Genomic DNA, 12,349 nt, shown 5'->3' on the forward strand with positions numbered 1-12,349 from the left:
CTTGTCTCCAAATGTGCAGTATTCCTTCCTTTGCCCATATCTTGGGACAAATGATGTTGAGGTTTAGTTTATACACATAAATGCACAGAACTTAGTGAACAGTTCAGTGAATTCTGACAAACATACGCTTGTGTTACTATCACCCAGATCAAGATATAGAAATTTTCTGGCATCTCAGAGAGTTTCCTTGAGGGATATGGTGTTTTGTGTTTTCTTTTCTACTTATTTGGGCCTTTTAATGATAGAAGATAAAACAACAGCACTGGTTGGTTGAAATTTGCTTTGCTTGTTTAATTCCTACCTAGCAATCTATAAAGTAAGAATTTGCATTTGTTTGGCAGTCTGAATTCACATTTAATTTTACTTAATTTGTATCAATATTTATTCTGCCTTTGTTAGTCACACAAACCTTTTCATTATGTGGGAATTTTATCTGGGTGTTTTTGTCCTCCTAGGAGACTCTGCAGATTGACGAGGATGATAGACCAGAACTAGTCTGGTGGAAGTGTAAGAAGTGGGCATTACACATTGTAGCTCGTCTCTTTGAACGGTAATTCTGGTTATTAGATTTACAATCTATGGTTGGTATTTCAGTATTGGATATAATAAAATTGAATAGGTCCCTTGATGCTCTACAGTATATGATTATTTTTCTTTAGAGCAGCAGAGGGCAAAAAGTCACCCTCTGCTTTGTTTTAAAGCAGGCTTAACTGTGATCACTGGCTTTGAGATCATAGTAAGGTGAACAGTCTTCTCTGGATCTTTCTATTCTCTGTAAAAAGGATCGAGAAATGATATTTCTGTCTGAAATTTTAAGTATGGCCTGGAGTCTAAGTACAGCTTGTCATAATTTCATTTTGGGGCTTGTGAAAAAAAGGTAAAATGTTAGTTTCTGTCCCAATAGAATACATCTTTCAACAAGTATTTAAACTGGTGAGCATGCTTTGTTTCTAAAATTTGCAGTATTTAAACATTTCTCTTTGTATTTTAAGATATGGAAGCCCAGGAAATGTCACAAAAGAATACTTTGAATTTTCCGAATTCTTTTTGAAAACTTATGCAGTGGGAATTCAGCAGGTAATAAACTTACATTTTTTAAATAGAAGGGTGGTTACTACTGAAAGTAGTTAAGTCACTTCTATCCATTTAATAGTAGTTTACAAACATGTTAATACATATTTATAGGGGATGAAATGGCAGCTCTGGGAATCTAATACAGTGCAGTCAGTTTTAGAACCAAGTGTCCTAGGGTAGCTACTGCAAGAATGTCCCTTCTAGACTCCTAGATGCTGGACTGAAACCTTTCAAGTCTGTTGATTGATACTTGTGTAGCAGTTGCCAGTATTAGATCAGGTTCTTCAGTTAACTTCCTGATCTCACATGAGTTTCTTACCCTCTATTTGTTGGAGCCCCACCTCTTTGTTCTAAGCTTTTATATCAGAAGATTTAGGTAATAGGAATTGATCTATTTCAAGAGGAGTTGAGCTCAGAAGTTAAGACTTTCAGCTGAGAAGTTACACATATTTGTGGAAGTTTGGGAACCATTCTGTACAGTGAAAATTAGGAGTTCTTGAGAAATACTCCAAGTTGATATTAATATTTACAAACTACAAAGGATAGATGGGCGTGAAGACTATCTGTATTGCCATTTGAATCATGAAATTTTTGTTTTCTATTTCAACAAGTGAAATTCAGTAGTGATTGAGCATTGGCTGTGTCAGGGCTATATTAAGGAAGCAAAGATTAATCAGACATAGTAAAAGGCTTTCATGATACAAAGGGTGTTTCTAGATTTTTATAAATCTATGCAGATTAGTCTTCTTTACTGTCAGTGATAGAAAGTTCAAGCCTGTCATCTTAGATGGAATACTTCCTTTTATGGATTATCATTTTGACTAGTATCATTTTTTGGATTATCATTTCTAAAAATTACCTTGCAACAATTCAGGAAAGCTATGGCTATAATTTTCTCACAGATTATTTTGTTGGCCCATGAGAAAGTCTGTGGGGAAAATTGGTGAGTGATGAATAAAATTATATATTCAGCCATTCATTTTGGATACTAGGATAATCAGGGAGCTGGTTAGCTCTGTCTTCTGCTCTTTCCACTGCTGTTAAACCCCAGTAAGCATCCTAAAGTTGATGCCCTCTTCTGGTGTGTTCAGTAGAGGTTTTCCAGTGTCACATAAACATGTATGTACACACACATTTAAATTTCATGCTGTTGCATCCATGTCATAAACTGTTTGAACCTTGGTCATTTAAAGTATATATTCCTGATATTTTAAAACTTTTTTTTTTTTAATCAAAAACTGTTCTCTTCTTTACTATTGTGTCTCATCTGCGACCACCTCCACTTTGTGTGAACAGCAACTGTATTAGGAAGAACTGTGTTTAGTAGCATCCATTTTTAGCCTGCATTGCAGAAGGAGTTTCTAGGTGATAGTAGGACTTCTGACAAATTTTATAAACCTGAACTTTATATAACTTGAGCTGAATTCATGTTCTGAATTTATAAATTCTGTACATGTTTTAAAAGAACCCCTTTTACTTATTCAGCAGTTCAGTGATAAGCTTGCTGTAGTGAAGGGCTCTGGAGATCAGGAATTGGAAGACTTGGACTGTGTTGTAGTGCAGCCTCTGACTGCGTGTCCTTGGGTCCTCACAGCTGCTTTGGGCATGGTTTTTTCCTTAGAAACAATCTTTTTTTAAAAATCAATATTAAAAAAAATAACTTCTCAGTTTTGTGGTATTTCTACAAAGACTTTCCGTGGTCTGAGATTATAAAATAAAAATTTTCCACACTCTTTTTTAGTTACTATGTGGTTTCATTTTTTGTTGCTGTTGAAATATTTCCCTATCTGGAATTTATTTAGGTGTGAAGTTTAGTTAGGGAGCCACCTTAATTTTTTTCAGAGGGCTAGTCAGCTGTCCCAATACTGTTTTTTGGATAACTTACCGTTTCTCTTCCAGTTGAAATGCACCTTTATCAAATATTAAAATATGTTTATGGTGTCTCTTGCTATATGGATGTTTTCAGTGTTCACTTAGTCAAATCTGTTACTATTTGACAGGAGTCTTAATTTATTTGAAGAGCTAGTATGTGGAAGAGCGTATAGACTTATTTTGAGTAGTTCCACAGGTTAGAAGCAGGATAAATGGCTGAAAATCACAGTGAGACACCCTTCAGTTCAGTATTGCAAGGACCTATCTAAGAATTAAAACAGCTTGTGTGCTGTCTCACAAAATATTTACTTTCTAAAAATCTGTTAATTTTTATCTCTTGACTTCTGCGTTGGTTTTATGTCATGCCTAAAATGCGCATCCTGTTAACTTTAAAATTGTTTATGTTTTCCTATGTTTTCTCTTCCTATTTTCCTGTAGGTACTACTAAAAATTTTAGACCAGTATAGGCAGAAAGAGTATATAGCTCCCCGTGTTCTTCAGCAAGCATTCAACTATCTCAACCAAGGCGTTGTTCATTCTGTAACCTGGAAGCAGATGAAGCCGCACATACAGGTTAGTGTCAGGGAGCAGCTCTCGGAAATCATTCTCTGGTTAAATTTTCTGGACAGGGTAAGTGTTAACTAATCCCATATTTTATATTTAATATGTTTTTGTTTCCATTAATAATTTCGAATGAATGCAGTCTTATATCTGATATGAAGGACCTGGAAATTTAAGTATTTGAGAAGAGTGAAGTTTTCAAGCTGTGTGAATTGGAAGACTTGGATTTAGTTAATCTTGCTTGGAATCTTATTTAGCCTCTGTTTCTCCTCTGTTAGGTCAGATAATATTTTTCTCCCCTTCTTACCTAAAGGTTGCTAGGATCAAATGAGGTATTTTGTAGGATAGCATTTTGAAAACAGTCCCCAGGGCTCTACTAAGTTAGTGTTATTTTGCAGGAAATGCAGCCTGATACATGACCATTTTCTTTTGTGGGTATGAGCAAACAAGGTTTTTATTTCTTTTTGGATTGTTAAATACTATAAAAGAGTTAAAGTTTTCAGTTTTTATATCAATTGTGTACTTAAAGGTAGAATCAGCATTTTATTAAAGAATAAATCAGAATGAAAAATTATGGACCATTAATAAATAAATTAATATTTACATACAGATAATTTTGGGTAATTCAAAGATGTTAGGAACGGGATTTTTTCCTCTCAAACTATGAATTCTTAAATTCTGTAATCTCTAAGATGGTATCTAAAAAGTAAAGCAATTCTTTTACTTTGTCTTTGGTGTCTAGGATAGAATTTGTTTAGTGTTATCTTATTATAGGTCTTACAGATATTAGATCTTTTGCATTGTTTTCTGTGGACATTTTAATAATGTTTGCCTAATTCCCTTGATCAAATAGTGATTGGTTCTTTGCAATTAATAAAGATACAGATTTCATTTTATTTTACTGTGTGCCTGTAAAGTAAGGGTGAACTGTGATAGCATTTTTTTCTACTTGATGCCTTTGGCCTTATTTTTACATGGCTGTAATGTAGGAGTAAGAAAACTCTGATTATTAGGCTGAATTTTTTTCTCTTAGAATTACTTAATTTGGAAGAAGTGATAAGAGATAATTTTGTTCTTACATATGTAATTGTTAGAGCACGGAAGGGCTTGGTAGAGCATTAGCGGCAGTGAACATAGAGGCTGTTAGATGTGATTTTTTTTTTCCCCCCACTGAAGCCTGCGCTTGTAGGGTAGGAAATTAAGTTGTTGAAAATGGAAAAAGAAGAAAATGTTAATGTTGTTGAAATATTGACATTTAGGATCAAAATGGAAATGTAAAAATGTTCACAATAAGTAATATAATAGTAAATATAACCTTGGTTTGATATTTATTTCTCTTAAAGAATCAAGGTATGTTTAGGTATGTTTAATATTGATAGTAAAACTTTTATCCCCGCTCTTGCTTCAAAGAATAGCATTCATCTCTTTCTCTGTACCTTTAATCAATTGTGATTTAAAAACAATCTTATGGGCTTCCCTGGTGGCGCAGTGGTTGAGAGTCCGCCTGCCGATGCAGGGGACACGGGTTCGTGCCCCGGTCTGGGAAGATCCCACATGCCACGGAGCGGCTGGGCCCGTGAGCCATGGCCGCTGAGCCTGCGCGTCCGGAGCCTGTGCTCCGCAGCGGGAGAGGCCCGCGTACCACAAAAAACAAAAACAAAAAACAATCTTATGTTTAACTTCTTCTGCCCCCACCTCTACCCCTTACCCCCAAGGCTTTTGCTTTCCTTCTTTCACTTTAGCCAACGCAAACTTGACAGAAAGATTAATATAACAGTTTGGAAAACTAACTTCAGGAAGGCTTTCATTATTTGTGTTCCCCAAATGTGAATAGTCTATACCCATTTGTTGTTTTGTTTTTTTCTTTTGTTAGAATATCTCTGAAGATGTGATTTTTTCTGTGATGTGTTATAAAGATGAAGATGAAGAGCTGTGGCAGGAAGATCCATATGAGTATATAAGGATGAAATTTGGTAATGGAGATGATTTTAGTCCTCATCAGTTCCTGGCTACGTAAAGTAATAGAACTAAATTTATACTTTTAAGCAGATTTTACTACTTTGTTAAATTCCCAGAGTTCTGCTTTTCACGATAAACTCAAACTCGTGAGAGTTTGATGTTCTGTCGAACCGATGGACTTGAGATGAAAAGCTGCTTTATTTGTCCATCCCTCTCATGGGTGCTGAAGCAGTCATGGAACCATCTATGTATAACTCTTTCTGTTGTGATGCTGATCTGCAGGGACCATTCCTTTCTGTGCCTTTTGGGATACCTATTTGTAGATTGGGTTGTTCTCAGTCTGGGAGATCCTTTGCATTTCTGCATATTTTAGGAGCACCTCAATTTAGTTTGCATCCTTAACCTAGGGACTGAGTATTCCACAGGGGAATGAGATTACTTCTGATGACCCCACTGTGTGGCCCAGTTCTCTGTGGATCCTTTTAGCCTTGGATCTTCCAGGAAGCTGTTGAATTGTGTAGGTTGCCTCAGTTCATTCCCTTTTGTCACCAGTTTGAATTAAGCACTTCCTGGAGTACTCAGGCACTTAGCATAGGAAGATGTTATTTGTGTACCTCTGTTCCTCCCATGGTGAAGAAGCTATCTGAGGGCAGGGACTTTATCTTACTTGCTTTATTTTGTATTCTCCACCCCTTCTACACCCCTACATTCCTCTGCAAGTTCTTGGCCCTAGTCTGCCTTCAGTGAATGTTGAAACAAATAATTGATAAGACTCGCACTGCCCAAGGCATGCTGAAGGTACTGTGACCACAGTGCTTTCCCCTTGTCGGGCCATATGTCTCTAGTTACTTGAGTTAAGCCTACTAATATAGATGCTAGATTATTGGGCTATGTTGTTTTCACAGTGCTTTGTGTTTAGATTCTTTGATTCAGTAAGTGAGGAAGCACCTCTTTCCTTTGGAGACAAAGTACAGGAAAAGCAAGTGAATGAGAAACAATATTTACCACTGCTTTATCCTTCCATTCTATCATTTCTATTTGAAAATCATTGTACATATGCATGATTTATTAATTCCCCTTCCTAATGCTTTTGTTTTCCTAGTTTGCTTTGACAGAGCAGAATGATTAACTGGTCTTTCTTCTGTCTTTTTTAAGGCATTTTTTTAGTGTCTAGCTTTTCTATGTTACCTGTTTTATAATGTGCAGTGTATTTGTTTAACTTTCAGAAGGCTACCATTATTTTACTTATTCTTCATATCAAATAAGAAAGTATCTCAGTTTTTAGAAAATATAATAGTTAAGAGCTGTGTGTGTTGATTGATAGAATTTACATTTTATTGATTAAGAGAGAATATGGATAATTCAAGACTAGCTAAAGTGCCTTTTTTCCTTAATCATTTCCTTCTGTAGAATGCAGTGGGTATTACTTAATATGTGTATTTTACTTTTAGATAACTACTGGGGAGAACAATTACGTTATTAGTTTTCTTTTTATATTTTTGTCATGTGCAGTTATTTATGTTAACAAAATACCCCTGTCTAAATGTATTGACTGATATTAATAATGGTGTTTTTAGATTTGGTAAAAACTGAAGGAGCTCAGGCTTTGATGTTAAGACAGCCTGGATGTGAATGCTGGCCTGGTTGCTTACTCACTGTGTGACTGTGGGCAAATTACTTAACCTATCTGAGATGGAGTGTTTTCAGCTATAATATCTTGTGTGTGTATGGGTGTCTCTATGTGTATTATCAGTTTGTTTGTTTCTCTTACTACGTAAGCTCCATGAGAACCATTTTTGTTTGATATTTGTATCCCCAGAGCTTAGAACAGTGCCTGGCACATAGTAATCACTAAATAAATTTTTATTGTTTTTTGATAGAGGTAAAGCATTTTTCCTATCCTCAGTGAAACAGATATGCCTAATATGTATTGTTTGTTTTAATGTGATTATTTAAAAGGACAACCTTTTAAATAACTAAGTATTTTAATAAACATTTGATATTTATTAGAATAAACATATTTAAATATGTGTTTATTTTAATAAATATCAAATAAAATTTAAATATTTAATAACATTTAATTTAAATATTTAATAACTATTTAAAATATTTTAAAAACATTTAAAATAAATATTGTGCATGAGAGCAGTGATGATATATCTTTAGCTTTTTTGTGCTATAAACCAGTGTTATATGTTGACTGTTTTATTTCTTGGTTTTGGAATAGTGGTCAATAAGGTTTAAAATCTATAATAAGTAGTTGTATTTTTGCTAACATGGTTTAAACTTTTAAAATCTTAGATATTTTCGAAGATTATGCTTCTCCCACCACAGCAGCCCAGACTCTCTTATATACTGCTGCAAAGAAAAGAAAAGAGGTATATAGTTATTCTTTTTAAATACAAAACTGAAGGGTGGCCTGTGTTCATTTGACACTCTAATGAATGCCCCTAGTATTTGAAAAATTATGTTAGTAGTTATAATCTGTTACTTTAAAAATATTTTTCTATCCTTGTAAGGGAAAAGGAATATTTTGTTTTCTTACTTATAATTGCTTGATAGCACACAATAAAATGGCTTTATTTTTGAAAATTTGTACATCATATTTAATACAATAGTAAGGCAGTAAAAGTTCATATAGACTAAAATGGTTTCTTCTGTTTCTTTAGGTGTTGCCAAAAATGATGGCATTCTGTTATCAAATCCTAACAGATCCGAACTTTGACCCTAGGAAGAAAGATGGAGCCCTGCATGTGATTGGTTCCCTAGCTGATATTTTATTGAAGGTTAAGCTACTCAAATTTAATTTACTTAATAACACTGTGTAGCAGAGGCAAATGAGAGAATATGAAAGTTATGGATAATTTAAAACTGGTGACTTTCTGCATAATTGAATTGACTAAATATTTTTCTTTCCTTAATTAAAAAAATGACTTTTTTTGATAGTTCCATTTTTATTTATTTATTTATTTTTAACATCTTTATTGATGTATAATTGCTTTACAATGCTGTGTTAGTTTCTGCTGTATAACAAAGTGAATCAGCTATATGTATACATATATCCCCATATCCCCTCCCTCTTGCATCTCCCTCCCACCCTCCTTATCCCACCCCTCTAGGAGGTCACAGAGCCACTGAGCTGATCTCCCTGTGCTATGCGGCTGCTTCCCACTAGCTATCTATTTTATATTTGGTAGTGTATATATGTCAGTGCTACTCTCTCACTTTGTCTCAGCTTACCCTTCCCCCTCCCTGTGTCCTCAAGTCCATTCTCTATGTCTGCGTCTTTATTCCTGTCCTGGCCCTAGATTCTTCAGAACCATTTTTTTTTTTTTAGATTCCATATATATGTGTTAGCATGTGGTATTTGTTTTTCTCTTTCTGTCTTACGTCACTCTGTATGACAGAATCTAGGTCCATCTACCTCACTACGAATAACTCAATTTCATTTCTTTTTATGGCTGAGTAATATTCCATTGTGTATATGTGCCACATCTTCTTTATCCATTCATCTGTCGATGGACACTTAGGTTGCTTCCATATCCTGGTTATTGTAAATAGTGCTGCAGTGAACATTGTGGTACATGTTTCTTTTTGAATTATGGTTTTCTCAGGGTATATGCCCAGTAGTGGGATTGCTGGGTCATATGGTAGTTCTAAAAAAAAATGACTTTTTAATCATCACTTTTAAAATATGAAAATGTTGCTGTATAAAAAAAAATGATACAAAACGACTTGTGTTATTTATTTCTAGAAAGATCACTCAATATCAAATTATATCTAAAGTACTATTTCTGTCTTGTTTTAAAACATGCAATATGTAGGTAAAATTTTACAAAATTGTAAATAGAAGTATATTGTGTAAGTCAGAACAAACGTATTTTATTAGGAAGTGATTTTTACATATGAAAAAGACATTGGTAAGTTAAACTTAATTTCTGTTTCCTAACAGAAGAGTTTATTCAAGGACCAAATGGAATTATTGTTGCAGAATCACGTATTTCCATTATTATTATCTAACCTGGGATACCTTCGAGCCAGAGTAAGTTTTCCATATTTCCATTATAGTATCTCGAAATCTTCATTTGTAAGTTAATTATTGAACTAAATATTTTTGAATAAGTTGACCTTTTACCACATACTGAGGCGAAATGAAGGCAATTAGAATGTCTTTTATGGTCACATAAGCTGAATAAAGAGCAAACTAGTGAATAAAGGAATTTATAGATTTTAATTCCAGCTGTTTGTTTCCCCTAGCCTCACTTGCTGCATATGCAAAACATTCAGTGAGAGGGATGATGTTACAGCAATGGTACAGTGTAAATTCATAAGCTGATTAGTGTCCAAACACTAATGGAAATTATATTTTGGCTAAAAACTTGATTATGATTTCCAGTATAATAGTTAGATATGCCTTAATAAAATGGAGAAAATAATAATCCGTGTAAATTTATTTGTGTTCTAAGTGTATATTATTTATAGAAATAATATATTTTATGGAGAAATAAAAATAGAACTTTAAGAGCCTAGTACTTATTTTTATAACTGTATCAACCCAACAAAATGTCTTGCTAAAACCAATATATGTTAAAATGCCTTGTACACTCTAAAGCATTTTATAAACAGAAGATAATAGTCACTAGGGAAATACTTGTGTGAATGTAGCTTAGCGATGTGGACGGCACACAAGTATTTTTATAAGTAGACTGTTATTTCTGCAGACTCTGTGAATTGTATTTCTCTTGTTCAGTCTTTAGTCATTCAAATTAATTACTGTCAGTTGTGTTTTATGCACATAGAGAATTTTAAAAAATAATATGATTCTGTGGTCTAATAGTTTAAACTTTGGTAATTTATGCAAAGTTAAATTTCTTCGTGTCTTGTGTGAGTGAAAAAATCAAGTTTGTTAAGCCAGTTAGTGTAAGGGAAAATAATATTTCATTCATTTGTTGTTAAGACCAGTAAGTGAATATCAGCATTGGTTGGTTCATAGTGCTTTTGCATATAAATAATAAATAAGTTATGAATCATAATATTTATTAAAAGCATTGACATGATTTCTTTTTTCAGAGACACTTAAATTTGGCTCTGTTTTCTTTTTCCTGTGAATAATGATATTGCATAAAGGTAATTTAGAAGTAATAAAACTGCCTTTATTATAAGAAGTCTGGGAAATCCAGAAGTTAGCAACTAAGGCTAATATGCTTCTCTCCAAAAACAAATAAATAAACAAATAGCACTTGGTAGAATTAATGATATTTTACTTAGTAAGAAGTTCTTATATGTGTGACATTATTACATAATGCCATAATCCTAATAGTTTCCTACTAACTTTTTTCTTGTAACATAGTCCTGTTGGGTACTTCATGCATTCAGTTCTTTGAAATTTCATAATGAGCTCAACCTAAGAAATGCAGTTGATCTAGCAAAGAAGAGCCTGATTGAAGATAAGGAGATGCCTGTCAAGGTTGAAGCTGCCCTTGCTCTTCAGTCATTAATTTCTAACCAGACACAAGGTAAAGACAAAATTTTTAAATTTAAAAAATTTAAAATAAAAACACACCTTTTAGAGGGTGTATTTAATTTATCCTTTTGACATGGTCTTCTCAAGTAGTTTTGTTCACTTCCTACCCTAACAAAGATGAGTCCCTAAGTCTTAAGGTTCAGGGTTTGGATTTTTGAGCTTTTGCCCCCTCAGAATTTTATAGGAGTTTATTCTTGCCACTTTTAGGAGTGTCTGTTGACTGTGGTTTCCAGAAAAATTTTAGATTAGAAAAGAAGTTGATGATTGGTAGATGGGGAATCAAGACACCTGGGGGTCTAGTTTTGATTGTGCTACCACCTTGCCATGTAGACCTGGGCAAGGCCCATGATCTGTTAAGACTTAGATGCTGTATGTTTAAATTTAGGGGGATTGGACTAGATGGCTTTAAGATTCCTTTCAACTCTAGGATTCTATGATTCCGCTAGTTCTGAAAGTAGCAAGTAGCATTTCTAGTGAGTGATAACACATATCTCATTTGTTTGTTTAGAAGAATGTTCTATTCAAAATTCAAATAAACCTTTGAAAGTAAATTCGGCTTTATGAAGAACATGAATCTTTACCTCTATTCAACAGTGTTCCAGTGGAAGGACAGTATTGCATAAGCACATGTGGGGAGAAGGGTGATTAGAGATGGGGTGGGGGAGGGAACAGGCACATCAGTGTTGGGCATAGTCTTTATGTACATGATTTTTTATACTTGTGTCATGATAACATATTCGTGTTTGATAAGTCATGCTGATGACAGAGCACATGTGTAATTAGAATTTCTCAGTGGGTGCTATTGGCATTTTGGGCAGGACAGTTCTTTACTGTGCTGAACTGATTATCCCTATGTTACTCATGGGAAAATTGATACATTGGTGAATATTATTTTGGTACAGCTTTGTAACTTACTCACTGTGAAGCAAATATGTTATCTAGAAGCTATTACTCTGTGTTATTTACCTTGTGACCAAGTTACTTTCCTTCACCACTTGTCAATGGCTAATTTTTTTACTGAGTTTGTTTTTTATTGCATTAGCTAAGGAATATATGAAGCCACACGTGAGGCCTATTATGCAGGAGCTGTTGCACATTGTTAGAGAGACAGAAAATGATGATGTTACTAATGTTATCCAGAAGATGATATGTGAATACAGTCAAGAGGTAGCCTCAATTGCTGTTGATATGACTCAACACTTGGTAAGACTGGGCAAAGTTTTATGTTAGTTGGTATAAAGGCTTTGAATAATCTAAATAAATTAAACTCCAAAATCTGGAGTTCAGTTTACATGTAATTGAAATGCTAATATAAAAATATTTGCTCTGATAATTCTGACAGTTAATAATTTCTATATA

At 34.0% G+C, this 12,349-nt stretch overlaps 1 protein-coding gene across 4 annotated transcripts in view; it reads left to right on the plus strand.

Moving 5' to 3' along the window:
* IPO8 (importin 8) overlaps window positions 1-12,349 on the plus strand; it is a 70,618-nt gene that overhangs the window by 21,518 nt on the left and 36,751 nt on the right. For all 4 annotated transcript variants that reach the window (XM_019935741.3, XM_073788877.1, XM_019935756.3 and 1 more), the window contains 9 exons: window positions 456-550; window positions 993-1,077; window positions 3,385-3,519; window positions 5,381-5,480; window positions 7,768-7,844; window positions 8,136-8,252; window positions 9,419-9,508; window positions 10,817-10,982; window positions 12,033-12,193. In XM_019935741.3, the coding sequence (XP_019791300.1) occupies window positions 456-550; window positions 993-1,077; window positions 3,385-3,519; window positions 5,381-5,480; window positions 7,768-7,844; window positions 8,136-8,252; window positions 9,419-9,508; window positions 10,817-10,982; window positions 12,033-12,193 (1,026 nt within the window). The remainder of the gene's footprint in view (window positions 1-455; window positions 551-992; window positions 1,078-3,384; window positions 3,520-5,380; window positions 5,481-7,767; window positions 7,845-8,135; window positions 8,253-9,418; window positions 9,509-10,816; window positions 10,983-12,032; window positions 12,194-12,349) is intronic.

This window comes from Tursiops truncatus, chromosome 11 (assembly GCF_011762595.2).
Source record: "Tursiops truncatus isolate mTurTru1 chromosome 11, mTurTru1.mat.Y, whole genome shotgun sequence".
NCBI lineage: Eukaryota > Metazoa > Chordata > Mammalia > Artiodactyla > Delphinidae > Tursiops > Tursiops truncatus.